General features: G+C 44.4%; 3 protein-coding genes across 8 annotated transcripts; 2 read left to right on the top strand and 1 right to left on the bottom strand.

The window, feature by feature from the left end:
* Positions 1 to 537: 537 nt before the first annotated feature.
* cdhr5-rs (cadherin-related family member 5, related sequence) lies at positions 538 to 7167 on the top strand. Its single transcript, XM_084701916.1, has 14 exons — positions 538 to 604; positions 835 to 1043; positions 1158 to 1214; positions 1323 to 1415; positions 1615 to 1701; positions 1848 to 1958; positions 2532 to 2702; positions 2807 to 2897; positions 2992 to 3098; positions 3530 to 3730; positions 3850 to 3981; positions 4418 to 4496; positions 5156 to 5349; positions 6382 to 7167. The coding sequence occupies exons 1-14, from the start codon at positions 538 to 540 to the stop codon at positions 7165 to 7167; spliced, it is 2385 nt and encodes a 794-aa protein (XP_084558042.1).
* Positions 7168 to 7743: 576 nt separating this feature from the next.
* Positions 7744 to 10632, bottom strand: LOC146276470 (uncharacterized). 2 transcript variants are annotated; one of them, XM_084701755.1, is made up of 9 exons: positions 10401 to 10632; positions 10224 to 10315; positions 10016 to 10122; positions 9811 to 9921; positions 9443 to 9711; positions 8648 to 8715; positions 8497 to 8538; positions 8265 to 8385; positions 7744 to 8100 (listed from the first exon to the last, which is right to left on the bottom strand). In XM_084701755.1, exons 1-9 carry the CDS (start codon positions 10401 to 10403, stop codon positions 7843 to 7845), a joined length of 1071 nt encoding a protein of 356 aa, XP_084557881.1. In that variant the 5' UTR covers positions 10404 to 10632; the 3' UTR covers positions 7744 to 7842. The 2 variants fall into 2 exon arrangements, with proteins under 2 accessions (XP_084557881.1, XP_084557882.1); XM_084701756.1 differs by lacking the exon at positions 7744 to 8100 and having other exon boundaries at positions 8314 to 8398.
* Positions 10633 to 11230: 598 nt separating this feature from the next.
* Positions 11231 to 17407, top strand: irf5 (interferon regulatory factor 5). 5 transcript variants are annotated; one of them, XM_084701191.1, is made up of 11 exons: positions 11232 to 11328; positions 11482 to 11535; positions 12722 to 12928; positions 13925 to 14111; positions 14290 to 14315; positions 14408 to 14435; positions 14576 to 14986; positions 15401 to 15790; positions 16082 to 16200; positions 16438 to 16551; positions 16660 to 17407. In XM_084701191.1, exons 3-11 carry the CDS (start codon positions 12755 to 12757, stop codon positions 16846 to 16848), a joined length of 1638 nt encoding a protein of 545 aa, XP_084557317.1. In that variant the 5' UTR covers positions 11232 to 11328; positions 11482 to 11535; positions 12722 to 12754; the 3' UTR covers positions 16849 to 17407. The 5 variants fall into 5 exon arrangements, with proteins under 5 accessions (XP_084557321.1, XP_084557317.1, XP_084557320.1 ...); XM_084701195.1 differs by lacking the exon at positions 16438 to 16551 and having other exon boundaries at positions 11231 to 11328; positions 16082 to 16214; positions 16660 to 16837; XM_084701194.1 differs by lacking the exon at positions 16438 to 16551 and having other exon boundaries at positions 11233 to 11328.
* Positions 17408 to 17917: the final 510 nt, after the last annotated feature.

Here is a 17917-nt window from a genome sequence, read left to right as displayed (position 1 = left end):
GTATTAGAGGGGTTACAAGGCTGGCTGTGCTGAACGTAAACAAAAAGAAACTGATATTATTTTATATGGGACTGACAGAAGTCTTCTAAAGCGATCTCCTCTCAAAGACTAATGCTGGAGTGTATCACCATTGAAAAGATAGAAAACAAGGTGAATCTCTTCTGCATTTTGTATTTACTGCTTTTTGGTACCTGCTGTTAATAGTGGGTGTAGATATCTTCTGAATGTAGCTTGCACTACAGGCCTAATGAGTGCCACTGTCTTGGCCATCTTTTAGGGCGAGGGGCTTATTGTTTTCTGAATCAGGAGTTGTCTTGTTTTTTTTACTTGGTGTTTTTGCTAATTTGCACATACATTCATGCAGCAGTGTTTTCAGCAGAGCTTCATGATGGTTTTCTAGTTATAATGTTCTATGTTAAAGCACTACTTTGTGATTATGGCATTTCGTTTGAAAGCTGAGCTGAACGTTGGTGCTGCTGTATTCTCTCATTCGCAGTTGCAGGCTGAGAAACTGGAGGAGCAGGAGGTCAGAGGAAGATGCTGACCCCATGTAGATTGCTCCTCTGCCAGCTGGCCATCAACATTTCCTACCATGTCGTGTCAGGTGGGGAGCTAATTACTCACACACCCCCACTACCCGCTCCCACGCACTCCCTTTGAAACTACAACATGCCTCAACTTTCAAATCCTGTTCATATCGTATCACTTTTAAAAGTCCACCATAGATGAAGCTGTCTGGCATACAGAATATATTATTGTCTTACTTTGTGATTGCTTTACTTATTGCCTTAGTGAATAAAGACTTACTCGATGCGTGTCTGCTCTGATTGACAGCTAGCCTATGCCTTGGTGGGTCAGACATCTTTGCAAAAGTCAGAGAGAACAGCCCCACTGGAGAGTTCATTGCAAACCTCAGCATTGTTGGCGACCCAGGAGCCAATAGCATCCGCTTGTGCCTCACAGGAGATAACGCTGATTGGTTCTTCCTTGAGGGGCGGACCATCAGGCTAAACTCCTCCTTCTCCAGGAACCTGGATCGAGAGGTCAGTCTTCTTTCTCTTATTGTGTTTAAAATGAAGTTCCATCAAACAAGTCCATGTTAGCACTGTGTGGGGAGTAACACATGAATCTTAACTCTTTAAACCTGTCTTTCATAGGTTCAGGGAACTATTCTGATGGCAGCATTAACTTGTTATGAAGAAGACATTAAACAGGTTTGTCTGCTACTTAATACTATCAACTGAATGTGATTCAACACAAGTATACTGTAGGCTTTGTAAAAGCAAATGTACTTCATTAAAGAGTATTTGTTCTGTCCCCAGAGTGAGTACAGCATCATGGTAGAGATCATGAATGAAAATGACAACAGACCACGCTTCTTGCAGAGGACTGTACAACCATTCTTCATCAGTGAGGTAAAGATAATCATTTGTAATGCATTGTAAACATGGACAGAAAATGTATAAAAGGGTGTTGTGTGAAGCCAAACTGCACCTGGCCAACATATCAAGATTTGTGGAGTATCTCTTTTGGAAAGTACAATATCAAATATAGAGAATAGAGTAGTGTAGTTATGTCATTCAATATACAAAGACGCTTTTCATAATTCCCCAGCTCGCTACCGTGAACTCTGTGGTCTTCACAGTGAAGGCAGTTGATGCTGATGGAGACACCCTCACTTATCTCATTGACTACTCATCAGTGCGTATTCATCCAGGATTAACATTTAACAAAAAGGATTTCATAACATTTTCATACAATGTTTTCACATGGACTGTGCTGTAAACACAGGTCACATATGTATGTACAGGCCTGTATGTTTGTCTCTGTATCCTCTCCTATGTCAGCCTGATGCGAGCTACTTCAGGATAGATCTACCAAACATTGGAAAAGTATTCCTGGACAAGCCTTTGGACTATGAGACCCAAACCCAACTGCAGCTGGTTATCTACGCTGTGGTAATACCTACTAAACCTAAATTCTAGAAATCAACAGGAAGGGGAAAGCACAATATTTCTCTTTCTACCATATTATGTGATTAGGTTTATTCACTCAAATATTTCTTAAGCTCCGGTGTAAAGTAGGTCATTGATGTTTATGAAACAATCAGCCAGCATGGGGGCCAGCACTCAAGCAGCTTTTGAAAGCTTTAGGGAGTCAGGTGGCTGAGCGGTTAGGGAATCGGGCTAGTAATCTGAAGGTCGCCAGTTCGATTCCCGGCTGAGCCAAGTGATGTTGTGTCCTTGGGCAAGGCACTTCACCCTACTTGCCTCGGGGGGAATGTCCCTGTACTTACTGTAAGACGCTCTGGATAAGAGTGTCTGCTAAATAACTAAATGTAAGATAATAGATCTACTTTCTCACTGTGCTCCACTGTCATAGAACACACCTACGCATACAGTGTATGTGAACATGTTTGACTTTGAACGTTCATCTCCTGAATAACCCTTTTCAAGATAATACTTTGAGAGACTTGTTATTGCCGTTGCTAAATGATTAAATGTAAATGAAAGACATAGTTTCTGTTGCAGGAATCCAACACCAAGGAAAAGTACAACGCCACGGCCAACTTGATCATCAACCTGAAGGACGGTGATGACCAGTACCCCCAGTTCCTCCCCTGCACCCTCATCTCCCAGGCCAACAGCCCTGATGTCTGCACCAACCCCGTTTACACCAGCAACATCACAGAGAAAGACCAGGTGAACTCAGCTTGTAGACTGTCCTGGTGTTCGTCTAACTCTACCAACTCTATCATCAACAATCACTGTAGATGCTAACACACACCAAACTGTTGTCATTTCAGGACAATGTACTCAAATTTTCTCCTGGTCCAATTCATGCGGAGGATGGTGACAAAAGTCTTGATACCCCTCTGCAGTACACTATTCTAGCAGGTGAGGTCTCTACAGTACCTCATCTCAATGTCAATGACAATGTGAAACCCATCCGACCTATCCAGTGTGTGTGTTGACCCTCACTGTGCCTCAGGTGATGATGATGGCAGGTTTGTAATCGCCAACCTGACTGGAGAGATCACGTTAACGAGACGTGTGGAAAACAGACAGCTGACGCCAACCTTCAGAATACGTCTCATGGTAAGGAGGTGTCTGAAATATTGTACTGTTGATTGTTCTTCTACAGGTTAGGTTCTACAGTCTTTAACTTTTTGGGGTTCATGTTGTTTTGATTTGTAACTTGTATAACGGCATGCTCTTATGGGTCTTCCCTTTGGCACTTGTTTAGTTTTTTACAATGTATGCTTCATGTTTTAGCTGCTTGCAATGTTTGGGACTACCTCGTTGTTATGATCAGTGACCTATGCTCTTTTGTAAAGCTCTCTCTTGGAAGTCGCTTTGGATAAAAGCGTCTGCTAAATGCATAAATGTAAATGTGAATGTCTGACCGAGAGGATCATCTAAATCTGGCATCTCGATTCCTGCAGTGACGTCATTGTCACCCCCCCCCCCCTTCTGTAATATCACAATGCATAGAGACACATGTTTAACACTTTGTGTCACACCTGCAGGCATCTCAGCTCAACGATCCCAAAAAATACAGCGTGACGACAGCCTTGATCCGAGTGTTGGCAGAGAACCATTTCCCTCCCGTCTTTAACAAAACCATCTACAAGGGCTTCATCATCGAGAGCTCCAGCCCTGCCACCCTGGTCTCCACCTATGGGAACAGAGTGCTGCTCATCAACGCCATAGACCGGGACTTCAGAGATGTAATACGTTTGTCTCTCTCCCTCCCTTTTCAGCCATCTACTCGTCCCCTCACTCCATTTCTGAAGCACGAGGACACATACACAGTTCTGAAAGCCTCTGCTTTGCACCCCCCTTGCAGGGGGTGAATCCAACGATACACTACTCCCTCCAACCTCATTCTGCCAGCGGTGGGCTGTACCACATGACCCAGGAGGGGGTCCTTATTGCCAGGACAGACCGCCTGCGAGCCTTTGACAGGGATATCCTGGAGGTGAGGTTTTAATCCGACCAGAAACACAAATCTGCTGTCTGGCAATCAGGGTTTACTTAACAAGTGTGTGACCATGTGTGATTCTAGTGGGATGGTTGTTCATAAGATTTGATGCCTCCACTTTCACAAATGTTGGCCTGGGCCAAATAAAAGTTTCCCAGTTATACTATTTCCTGAAACACACAAAGTGGGATGGGTGTCTCCGAAATCGGAGATTAGAGCAGCAAGCTTTACGGTGTCAATGTCCCTTCAGCTCCTGTGGTGTGACATGACTCATACATCCAGTCGGGCTGCATCAAAACTTAGATGAGATATATATTTTAGTGTCCCAGTAGGAAAAATTGTCAGTGTGTTGGGGGGGGGGGACAGACAGTAAAGTATATCTATAAAAAGCATTCCAACTTTCTACTGTCTTAAATAAATCTATTTCCTACAGATAGTAGCTACGGATGAAGAATCAGGTGAAGTTGCTCAGGCCTCTGTGGACATTGAGGTATTACAGAGAGGGCAGCCAGGTAAGCAGAGCAGGAAATGGCACTTAACATCAGGCTGCTGAGAATTTATAGCCAATCCAAACACAGACACATTAAGCTGTCCGACATGTCATCCCTTCACAAGCACAACAGGTGGCGGGTCAACAAAGGTTAATCCCTCTAGATAAAGACAACAGAGAATAATAGTACCACTTACAGCAGTTGTAGTAGTAGTAGTTGTTGTGCTACTAAGGACAACCAAAGGACACGAGCATGCTTTGATTACTACAGTGGTTTAATCTGCTCTATCCATTGTGAGGGCCTAAATCTGTCTCTCTAACTGGATTACCTCCATTATCTCCCTAACCCCCCCCCCTCTCCATACACACATCCTGTCAATCACCCCCCCCCCCCCCTATTATGGCATGCCAAAAGTTAAACACTAAAGGATGAATTACTTCTGGAAGCTCAACGTCAAGCTGTTCTCTTTGGATCCCCGTCTATCTCCTCGAGTTACCATACCAGAACAGCAATATCCACAACGCCGTGTCTTGTGTTCAAGCTTCAGAAAACCGCTTTTCAGCAGTGCAGATGACGGGGTACTGAGAGGACTATGAGTGAAAGCCAACAGACAGACGGGCGAACTGACTGATTTATCCCCCTGCTCTTCTTCCCCTGCCTCTCCCTCCCTGCCAACACAGTGCCCCGGAGCCCGTTTGGAGAGGAGCGCTTGTTTGCGGACATGGACGCGGGGATGGCTGGAGGAATAGCAGGAGTGATATTGCTGGTGTTGGTGGCAGCCCTGGTTCTGCTGCTCCGATTGGTCAGGAGGAGGAGAGACAGACAGGACCCATCCGACAGGGGCGCTGTAGCCCTGGGGAAGCACCCAAATGTGGTACGGGATTTACACACACACACACACACATTGACAGCAGACAGTGGGCTTCCTTCATTATTGTGCAAGCAACACCAAGGGCACACACAACAGGGTAGTAATCTAGGCATTAAGTTAACATTATCTACAGCGCAACATAGTATCCATGTCAACACTACTTCACTGTCAACCACACATGTACTATCACAAACTATTCACACTTGACCTTTTTTACAAAAGCAGTTCAGACAGAGCAGAAGACTGTCTCCACCCCTCTTTCACCCTCACTCTCCACTATTACCACCTTCACCCTCACTCTCCACCATTACCACCTTCGCCCTCTCACCCTCACTCTCCACCATTACCACCTTCGCCCTCTCACTCTCACTCTCCACCATTACCACCTTCACCCTCTCACCCTCACTCTCCACCATTACCACCTTCACCCTCTCACCCTCACTCTCCACCATTACCACCTTCACCCACACACTCTCACTCTCCACCATTACCACCTTCACCCACACACTCTCACTACTTCCGCCCATCTCTCTTCCTAATGCTGCTTATATAGAGCCTATGCTGGTTCCAGATGGTGAGTCAACAATGTAGTTTGTGTTGTTGTTGTGGTCGTGACCCTGAGTGATGCAGTGTGATGTTTGTACTCGAGCTGCACTTCCATTGCATGGAATGGCCTTGTGGTATTCAACGGCACTGGGTGTTCTGTTTTGCTTGCCCAAGATGGAACTGATAAGGTTCTTGAATGTCACCTCTAAATGTGGATGTAAGCCACAACTGTGTTTTTGTTGATGAGGTGAAAAACTGTCCAATTAAGGTCCTTAAGTGTGTACCAGGGTCAAACGGCTGGGAATTGGTCAGAAACAGTCTCGTGTGTATGGTGAATATCATAGACCCAGTCGTGATGTGCTGTGAGTGTAGATTCAACAATAACGTTCTGATCCTTGAGAACAGATCGACCAATGAGCAACATTGCGACATGCCCTGAAAACAGACCCCACAGAAGCCCCTAAACGCCCCTCTTTCCGTGATCAACAGGTTAACTCAGCCAGCCCTGTCCCTTTGGTTGAGGAGGTGTCCTACCACAACAAGGCGTTCAGCGGGGACCACGAGCCCTGTACGCCAGGACGGTACACCAGGAGGGAGGATATAGCCGCGCCGCCCCGACGCTCCACCAGCCAGGAGCAAGAGAGCTCCAAAGGAGGCTCCAGGCTTGTTGGCAACACCCTGCCCCTCCTGGTGATCCCAGAGCCAATGCCCAGACAGTCCCCAACACCCATCACCTCTAACGGTGGGAGGACACCAGGCAATATCATCACAACAGGGGTGGCAAACAAAGACAAGAATCTGGAGGAGGAGAGACAGAAAGAAAATGGGAAGGAGCTCACTGCCTCAAAGGAGAATGGAGAATTTTCTGCAGGACTAACCAAGGACGAGGCTGTAGCTGTTTTGGAATTGGAAAGAAATGATGCTAGAGAGACATCGACGACAGTGGAGCATCAAAGCGATGCCATGATCACAAACCAAATCACAGAACCCAAAGAAAATGTGATAAACAAGCAAGAAATAACTGCTATTGTGGAGCGTGAGGCAGAGGACCCAGTTAACTGTGTCTCTGACCATGATGACAAACCCCCCATGGGGCAACGCCATGAAAGGTCTGGTTCCCACGGTAACATAACAGGGACCCAGAACAGGGAAACGATAGTTTCCCAGAACAAGGACTCAGAGAAACTTACAGTAGACCAGCCATCCAAACCAAACAGCGCACACACCCAACAAGACCCCTTACAAACTATTCATTTCATGGATGATTCGGAATAACTCTGGAGGATATTTTTAAGCAAAACTGCCATACATTGACGGCAAAAGAAGGGTGTTTACAGACAAGTTGATAATTTGGCTGTTTTCCTAATTTTTACAAAAGCCAACACAGTTCAGACAGAGCAGAAGACTGCCTCCACCTCTCTTTCATCCTCACCCTCACTCTCCACCATTAGGAGTTTTCCTCATTTTGAAGTGCTGGCTGGGTGAAACAGAAATGTGTTTGTGGCCTTAATGCCAACAAAGCCACTGTATCTTTATTTCCTTTATTCACAGTACTGGCAGTCCAAAGAACATGTCTTGTAGCACACAAATGCTACCATGCAGTGCACATTTCAAACATGAGTGTTAGCCATAGTCATCTGATATATTCTAACAATTTAAGGGACTGTGGTTTTGTCAGCAGGACACCCACACTCCTGAACAAAATCTCACTTATCACTGTTAATACACAATGCATTTGTAATTAAACCGATTTTGTGACTGAGGAATTTGTCAAAATGTTTCTTTTGTATTGTGGGTAAAGGATTTGAGCTGTGTAAGCTATGTTCATGTCTGTGGTTTTTAAGTAAGAGGAGGGTACTCATTATTCATTGATAAGTTATTTAATTTGGATGGATGTCCTTTGGATTTTGGTTTTTAATTGCCTTTCCAAATGAGCTTGCACTTCCTGAATCACACATCCTGTCTGCTGTGGGGCCTCTGAGCTGCAGCGTTGTAGACTTCCACAAGTCTGAATGATTGGACGAGCAGAGCAACGTGTAAAATAGTGTATCTGACGACGGCAAGCAGAGGCCTGAGTATGTTCCTGACAGCCATTGATATGTTGATGAGAAGCCGGGCCAGTGGCTGGATGACATGGCTGTACAGTGTCCCAAACAAGGGTGCAATCATCTGCTTCCCAAGTACTGTGACTAGTCCCACTATCAACATCTGTTGACAGGTAAAAACCAGTAAGCTTAAAACAATTTAGCCAAACAGAAAACTGTAGCATGTAGCATGCTGTAGATCAAAAGACTGAGTCCGAGCATATGAATATCTTTAGGACATGTGTGGGTTTAGGTTAGGGTTTGTCAGTAGGTAGTGGCTGCCTTTACCTCAACAACATACTGCGAGATGAAGCTGACCAATTCTATGATGAGCACAGAGGTGAAGCTTAATGGGAAGCCGATAGCCTGGAAGATTCTACGCCAACAACTGTGCATCATTTGTCTAGACCTAGAGAGATGACCTTAAGGTCATGGCTGGCAGATGTGGTCTTTTGTATAGCCAAATGTAACATGACTACAGTAACAGGTGCTATGGAGGACTAATGAAGTAGAAACTCACCTGTGCATAGCATGGTCACACCCATCCCTATCCTCCGTGTTGCTGTTTGGTGTGTTTTGGGGAAAACGTAGTGGCACAAAATAACGCAACTTAAAAACATTTGTCAATTGGAAGTGTGTGCTGTGTGGTTTGGCTGACATTGGCTGCTTACCTCTCATCTTCACCTTCTCTCTGTCTGTCCTCAGATCCCAGAGGTGCCCTGCCCTCCACTCCAGAATCCTTAAGGACACACACACACACACGTGTGTTAACAGTGTGGAGACCTATCATCTACCGTTCATCCACAGCTTAGAGAATGATTAAGTGATCCATAAAATTGTTTTAAAATGTAACCAAATCAAAACATTACCATTTGTACCACATTTTGAAATGTATATAGTTTTCTGTACAGTATGTCTGTAGTGGGTGCAGCAGATAAATTTTCATGAACAGTTTGTTACTGGTACTCTGTATTCCCAAGTATATGCTGTTCCCTTTAGAAAATATATTACCATAAGGATGCTGAATACATGCACTGCCAAAAATTATTGGTGCTGTTACAACAAATTATGAACAGAAAAAATATGTTATAGGTCAAAGCATTGTTTGGTGCAATAAAGTTAAATGGGACACAACCTTACTCTAAATAACCACATTCGTATTTTATTAATTAACCCCATTAGTACTTCATTATCACACAGGTGCTCACCAGTCCAATTTACATCCTCAGTGGGCTTGTAGGAAGGACATCTTATTTACAAACACCAAGACAACATCCCAAAACTATCATTCAGCTCCATTAAAACTACTGGCGAATCAATTATATTTAGCTACTCAATTTGTTATATTTCATGAACAAGTACTGATCTTGACCAAATGATTGATCTTAACCTTGGTTAATCTTTCTGATATCATTGCATACTTTTTAATTAACCATGGTGATGTAATGCCAAGTAAACATGAGTACCCCCATGCTCAGTAGCTCCTCCTCTTCCAGACTGTACTGCGACCCAGACAGGGGATCCTCGGAGCCTGTTATGGTGTCCAGCTTCAGGAGGAGCTGCTGCAGCTTGAGCTTCTTGAGAGCAAGGTCCCTGATGTGCTGGTTCTTCTGGGCTCTGACATGGGCACTGGCCTGTTCCTTCATCCTCAGTAGGACCTCTTGGCTGCTGGGATTCATGGAGCTGGGTGGATCCACATCATGGTCTTCTCTGTATGCACTGTTGCCATGGGCCTCTGTGAAATGTATGAGGGTAGTCTGAGTAGCTGTGGGGAAACTGTTCAAGGTGAAATGAAGTGAGGTACAGGACACGCTATTGTAAAGGAATAACTCACCTTGACCAACGGATGGGAAGTTGTCAATGTTCTCATAGTTTTCATAGAGTTCAGAGTTTATGCTGCGGCTGTCTGACTGAGAGTCACCAACAGGTGTGCTTGGGCCTAAAACTGAGAGAGGAAGAGTTTTCACTGTTAACAAATGCACTGGATTGAAGCCTGTGCACTGGATGTGTAAGAGTGTTATGGAAAACATCTCTGTCACCTTCAGGCAGATCAGGGATGAACGTGGTCTCACTGTACTGTGAAGGAAGGACATCAATGCCAGACTCCAGTGCTGGCTCAGAATACTGTGGAACACTGTTGAGGACTCTGATACAGCAAAGACACCAGTTTAATCACTTATCAGTGATGGTCCAATAAGCTAGTCATTGTGTTAGTGTCAGAAAACCAAGGGTGAAAGGTTTCATTACCCTAATGGATTAACATCGATTTGCACAAAAAGAGGTGTATTTACGCCTTCTTTGTTATGTTGAATCTCAGAAGCTGAGTCACTGTTATTGGCCTGTTTTGGGAAAATACACTGTCTTAACATTGACTTTTGATGAAATACATTCAAAAGAAACATAATAATGGCTTAGCCTACTCACCATGTGCAATTAGGTTAACTCCAGCAATTTGTTTTTCAGATAATGACTTTACGTTCGCTTTGACATGACTACTCGCAGGTCATTGTATATATTCCTCCCAAACGTTACGGCTGAAATAACCCAAACTGACGTTAAAGAAACAAATAATAACATGACCACGAAAACAATCAAGAACACAAGCCATTCAATATAGACAATCATTTCAGAATGGTTGATTTGCGTTAAGTACGGTTTATTTACACAGTAGCCCTATTACCATGGAAATAGAACACGTGAAACAATGTCTACTGAAAATAAGAAGGCAAAGGAATTCGGCTGGAATTATCTTTAAAATTACCAGGAATACATTTTGTTCCACAAATGGGATTAGCGCAGGCTTTCCTGCATCTCTGAAATCCTATAACTCCCCCTGGTGGTTACAATATATAATCTATTTATTATTTTGAAATACCAATGATATAATAGGGTAGGCCTATATATAATTTGTATTGATGCATGTTAGCCAACTTCCTACTTAAATCATTCACAACCACATTGGACGGTTGACAGGCATGGATGGGTGCAAAAATATGTGTGTCGGTTAATAGTCTGTTTGATAAAATTCCAAGGAATAGCAATTGCTTAAAATATAAATACAATTAGTATTTAAGATCAGAAAGATACACGTCCATGCAGTTTTTGCAAAATAGTCCTTTAAAGTAGCCTAACCAATAGCTACACAAAACTACACATTTAGTAGTCTAAAGGTCAATTGGACCTGCACTAACATACAAAAAATATCACCATTGATAAGTTTTGTTTAGCTACTTGTTTCCGTTCGTTGCGCTGCCACCCGGAAGGGTGGTACCTGCACTAGTTCTGCAAACACATTTGTAACGCGTTTGTTTAAGTAACAATATTTTGCCGCGGCTAGTGGACAAACTATAGTGTACGTTTTCAGTGTTTGCTTTAACGTGTATGAATGTAACCTTTTAAAACGAATTATTGAAAGAAAATGGCACATTTTAATCCACCCTCACAGCTACACCTGTGGGAGCACTAGACGCTTACTTTTCTGACTAGTTTACCTCTTGTGTCCTAGAACAAGAAACAAATCAACCTCGGTACGAAGGTACGAGATCGTCCTTCTGGAACGGTGGGTACTACATATTACTTAAAAGTTGAACTTACAAGTTCAAGGGACCGTCTACTGACAACGGTGGCAATATGAGTATATATTTTATAATAGCTTTTATTCGTGAAACATGTCTTGTTTACTCCTTTGCTGCTCTTTTGGTTGGGGTCCTTGCTGGGTTTTGCAGAGGTTCATACTCTTTATAATGAATCAACCTTTTGTCACTTTTGGCATTTCATCGTAGAATATCCGCTCACAAATGTCAAATGGAATAGGTTAATGGTCTTCATATGGACGTTTCTGTTTACCCATACATGAGTTCCTCTTCATAAACCTTATTTAACAAAAACAAAAAAAGTAAAACCTTGCTTCATTTTGGGTGCAGTTTAGTACAGGTAGACTGCTTACAGAAAATCTGCTCATATTGTGGAGCTCCTGCACTTAAAGATGAAACAACTTTGGTACAGTTTCAGTCCTTGTCAAGCACTACGTATGACTTAGCAATTTAACAAGTCTCTGGAGTGAAATGTAATGTGTTATTCGGCCTCCGGCATACCTGTCATTTCATACAATGTCGCAGGTAGTATACATTTCCGTCCCATATGAACTCTGTATTATAAAGGACTAAAGGGTTTGAAGCACCTCAGATAATGCCACGGTTTTACCCTCATACCTTTCCATTGACCATGCTATCCTCAACGTGTGTGTGTGTGTGCACGTGTGTGTGTGCACGTGTGTGCGTACATATAGATCTGTTTGTGTTATTTAAGGGGCAGGGAAGACTTTGCTACTGTTTTGCCTCCGTCTAGGGTCAGTTGAAGCTGTTGTCTGTGTATTATTTTCCCTGTTCACATGATCCAGGAGCTCATGCAGAGGGTCTGCTTTGACTGTGGAATGTGTGTAGGCTAGACCAGCATGCTCGTATTTTAGTATCAATAAACTTACCTTAATTCATCTTGAGGTTCCATGTCTTGTTTTCTAGGTTAAGGCCACATTGTGTGTTTTTGTTCTGTATTTGATTAAATCATGGAACCCCTGGTTCCTCTTCTAATCTCAGTTTCAGTTTCCACATTCCCTGTCTTTCTGTGTGTCTCAGGTGATACATTTCTAAACAAGGATGCCATGAAAATAGAAATGACACACTACCCCCCCCCTCTTCTCCCACCCTCCATCCCCACTGCCCACATATCCCCATCTGCCACACCAGCCTCAGCTTCCCCCAAGCCAAGGCTTCTCCAGGATGAGTGTCCAGCCCAGGCGGATCCGTCTGAAGCCGTGGCTGTTAGCCCAGGTGAACAGTGGGAGGTACCCGGGCCTGCAGTGGCTCAGTCAGGACCAGCGGCTCTTCCAGATCCCCTGGAGACATGCCACGCGACACATGCCCATGTCAGAGGAGGAGAACACCATCTTTAAGGTTTCCATTTATTATATGTTCTATCTAATATGATTTTTTGGGGGGTAAACATCTGTCAAAATAAAAAGTCAAATGTAAGGTCAGTCCAGCATTATTATCTCTGAGCAATGCACATTGGTTGTGAATCAGGGACGTAGCCAGAATAATCTTTTTCGGTATATATTTTCATATTTTTTTTTTTTTTACTTTGCGAGGTGCACTTGGTGCATCATTTTTCAGAGATATTTTCGTTTTTGGGTAGGCCTTAGAACATATTGGGTAGGCTTTTGTGCCTATGCCTCTGTTGTGAATACATATGCTACGCATGAAGAAAGGTCTGAGCTGTGTGGCAACAGCATGTGGCAAAAGGCTTGTTTTGTCAGCGATTTCTGGCAACTTCCTTGTCTGAAGAGGTGGACATACTTCCTTAGGTTTTTTTTAAGAGTGAAAAAGCACTAGTTTCATTTCACCGTTTCTGGATTGGCTCATCGGGGTTTCCCTGACACTAGCTGAAACATCCTAGTATCTTTGAAAGGCATGTGCGTTTCTGTGGTAACAGAAAGTCATTTCCTTCTTCAGTTTCCCAGTTCTCTATTTAGTTGAGACAGATGTGATTCTAACCGCTGAGCAGTATTTCTGGCTTTATAATTATAAGAGAACCATTAGGTAGTACTTCTTAGGAAATTAACGTCAGGGGCCATTTAGCTCTTCCTATGCCGTCATTGTAAGTTAAATAAATGTCCTTATCTATCAATCATTGAAGTAACCCTTTTGTATACATAATCACAAAATGGAATCAGAGACAATTGTGAAAACCATTCTTCACTTTATTAAAGTAGTTTGATTGCCCTTTACTTGTTTCGATTCAGTTTGACAATCACATTTAACAACCACCCCCCTCCCTGCCAAAAACAAATACATTAAAAAAATCCCTTCCCTTTCACCTCACTTCTTCAAACCTGTTCTACTTCCTGTTCACCTCTGTATAACCTCCCCCTGCTTCCCCTTCCTCCCCAGGCCTGGGCTCTGGAGACAGGGAAGTACCAGGAGGGGCTGGATGAGCCCGACCCTGCCAAGTGGAAAGCCAACCTGCGTTGTGCCCTCAACAAAAGCAGAGAGTTCAACCTGAAATATGATGGCACCAAAGAAACCCCCGTCCAGCCATATAAGATCTACGAGGTTTGCGACCAGCCTGGCAACGGAGGTGTGTGTGTGTGTTCTTCAGCGGGCCTACCTGCTAATGTCCCAAACTGATAATACTGCTCTCATAAAATGTTATTTGTGGAACTTTATGGGAACTTAGGAGTTAGAATGAGGTATACATTTGTCATTTTTAGAGTTATCTTGAATATAAATCAAGTTCCTTTTTATCTGGATTTCAGATGCTATCGATGATGATGATGAAGAGGTGATGTGATAAATCAAAAGAAATCTGCATCTGGGATTTATTTGCATTGGTATTAAAACAATTTCACTTACGTATATCTTTTGACCTTTCAGATGCCGAATATTAACGACCTTACTATAAGTAAGTGTATACACCATCCCTGGTAACCAGAACATTAGGGTGCTGTTAGTTGAAATGAGTAATGCAGTCTGTGTTTTAAATAAGTATTTAATATGTTTGATGATGTCAACAAAGGATCAATAACATGCACTCTTTCACAGCATTCCCTGCTCACAGGGACCACTCAGTCCGCTTCAATGAGCCACTCTATGACAGATTTGGTTCTGCACCCCCCATCTCCATGCCCCTTCTTCAGCACCCTAATCCCAACGGAGGCCTTCACATGAAGACAGAACTCCCTGGACCGGCTCAGGTTCAGCTGGTAGGGGTTGGCAGTATGGACCATGGGGCCTTTGCCCACCAGGCAGGACTCTCTAACGGGCTGGGCATGGCTGGAGGGAGTATACCACCTCCGACTCTTTCAGACCTGCATCCCATGCCCTCCTCTGGAGCCCCCGTAGCACCAGGGCCGACCCTCATGGACGTCCAGTCCGGACCCATGGCAGGGATGCAGAGCCAGGCAGAGGAACAGCCCCAGCCCTGCAAATACGACCTTCTGAACAGCCTGCCTTGTGAGTGTCACACCGCCACCAGGACTGAGATGATGATCAATGATATCCATACAGGTCCTGATTTCAGTTCTCATTGGTCCTACTATTCCAAATCCATAAAGCACTTTCATTGGTGTTTAACATTCCTTAGATGCACATTGGCTACTAGAATAAGGAATTGGTATACAGAACAGGTAGTACAGTGCATATTTGTTTGTCTATCAGTCACACCCAGCCTCTGGCACTGGCTGCTGTTTCCTGAAGGTGTGGCAGATGGTGTTACAATTTCTGTGGGTGATGAAGAAGAAAGCTGATCAGCTGGGTTTCTGCTGTTGGGAGTCTCATGTATCTGTTGCCAAGTCACAAAATCAGTTTGTCCACAATGATCATCATCCGTTGGCCCTGTCTCTCTCTTACTCTCGTCTATGTTCCCAGTGACTGATCTAGACTTGAAGTTTCAGTACCGGGGTCGTACTGTGGGCGCCCAGATCGTCAGTAACCCCCAGGGATGCCGGCTGTACTACGGCCACCTGGAGCCCACACCAGAGCAGGTGGAGCTGTTTGGGCCCGTCACCCTCCACCAGGTGCGGTTCCCCTGCTCGGCGGACATCCAGAACCAGAAGCAGCGCTTCTACACAGAGCATCTGCTGGACGTGATGGACCGGGGCCTGATCCTGGAGATCTGGGAGCAGGACATCTACGCAGTGCGTCTGTGCCAGTGCAAGGTGTACTGGTCAGGGCCCGGCGTGCCTGAGCTGGGGCCCCCCAACCCCATGGAGAGGGAACGCAAGATTAAAGTGTTCAGCCTCAACAACTTTCTACACGGTAAGCGAGAACCTCATCGAGCAAATCAGTCCAACCATTAACTTAGCCCTGCTGGTAGCCAGTGGTTGAACTGAAGGTTATTTTTTTACATAAGACAAAAATGTTCGTCTCCTATTCCAGTTACATGACCTTTGTGTGTGTGAGCCCTGACTAATTAGTGTGTACACAGGTGCATTGCCTTTGCATGCCATTCTCTAATTGGCCAAACAGGCCACCTGTGATGAAAGCACTACTAAAAATGATCTTGCATCTTTCTCGTTACACTTAATATCTGCTCACACCAAACTGCAGGGCTCATCCTGTTCCAGAAGGGAGAAGCTCCAAGCCCTCCTCCGTTTGAGATCTGCTTCTGTTTCGGTGAAGACTGGCCAGATAAGAAGCCTAAGGAGAAGAAGCTTATCATCGTCCAGGTGACGACTCGAGTGTAAAGCAGTTCCTTTTGATTCTTTCATAACTGCCTGTTGGAATGGAAAGCATGAAGACACACTCATGATAAGACACTCCTCATGTCACTGTACTGCCGTATCCAAACACATCTTGAGATAACTCTCATCTGAGAACAGAGATAAGACCAATGTAGACAAAAACACGCTGTCCAATGTGACACAAGCATATCCAGCCGTTTAAATGTTTGTGTCATTTATCAGACACTCGTATCCAGAGCGACTTACAGTAAGTACGGAGACATTCCCCCCGGGGCAAGTAGGGTGAAGTGCCTTGCCCAAGGACACGTCATTTTTGCACGGCCGGGAATCGAACCGGTAACCTTCTGATTACTAGCCCAATTCCCTAACCGCTCAGCCATCTGACTCCCCCCCCCCCCATTGTGTTGAATGGGTAAGTGAGCAGTACTGTGACGGTGTTTCCAGGTGGTGCCCGTGGTGGCCCGGATGCTGACTGAGATGTTCTCCGGAGAACTCAACTGGTCCACGGACAGCATCCGCCTGCAGATCTCCAACCCCGACGTGAAGGACCAAACAGTGGAGCAGTTCAAGGAGCTGCAGAGGCTGCTCCAGAGCCAGCATGCCCAGGGGCCCTGGGCCAACAACGCACCCTGAGTCGGAGCCCTCGACCATGGCCTCAGTAAGAGGCATGTTTTAAGCTGCGTTTTCAGACCTGAACTTCACAACAACTGCAGTCAGCAAGATGGAATCATAATCTGCCTTTATGAACTCTAAGCCCATCTTCTGAAGGCCATAAACATTGGAGAATCGGTACAATGCAAGCTTTGATCCAGACAACCAGCTGTGGAACCACCCAGAACTAATCCACCCACACCTGGCTGGGTCTGTGTCCTGGCCACGGAATTACAACACCACTGGAATTAACAGTAGCTGGGTTCTTTTTTAAAGATTTCAGTTAATACCAGACAGTATTGTTTACATTGTGGAAGGTATACCTTCTCTTCTCTTGTGTCATTTACTTTCACAAATGTTTAATACAATTGTTACCACAAACCTGCATTTGTGAAGAAGCCACATGATGTACTTTGTTGCTGGCTTCTGCCCAAAGATGTGTGCCTACAGTGCCAACAATTGGAATCTTTTAAAGCCATACACAATCTCAAAAGTATTGGAATGTTACATTTTTAATAAATACATGATATGCATACATTCAGCAATGAGTGGTAACTGCTTCCCTGAACTACACAAACACATAGCAATGTTTCCTCATAAACACAACTATTGCCAGGTTCCAGAAAAGGGTTGACAATGTGAGCATGGTTCCCAGAAAAGGTGTGTATCAGGGGGAGGGGTAAAACTAGTATTTCCCCCCCCCTCCATTGGGTATCAGATTCTATTGGCAAATCTACTGGGAATTTCCCTTAACAGCAAGTGAACATGGGCCTCTATCAGTGTTGCCAAGTTAATATGAACCTGTTTTACCTGAACTAATACACACAGGGTCTCAGCATGGTGATTCAAACAGACTTGAAATGATGTCATCAGAAACTCGAAGGAGGGCTGAGAGTGGCTTCTATGCTACACAGCTCTAGACTCTACAGGTGGAGGAGATGAGTGTGGACAGTGATGCTATTCCAGGTCCTAGCAGATCCTGATGTGTGCAGATTGAGTTGCGAGTCAGATTTGAGGACAGGGGACCTCCTGTGCTGCATGTGTAGAAAGA

Source organism: Hypomesus nipponensis, chromosome 7, assembly GCF_054491055.1.
Source record: "Hypomesus nipponensis isolate SF chromosome 7, ASM5449105v1, whole genome shotgun sequence".
Taxonomy (NCBI): Eukaryota; Metazoa; Chordata; class Actinopteri; order Osmeriformes; family Osmeridae; genus Hypomesus; species Hypomesus nipponensis.
This window is presented reverse-complemented; position numbering and strand designations above follow the sequence as displayed.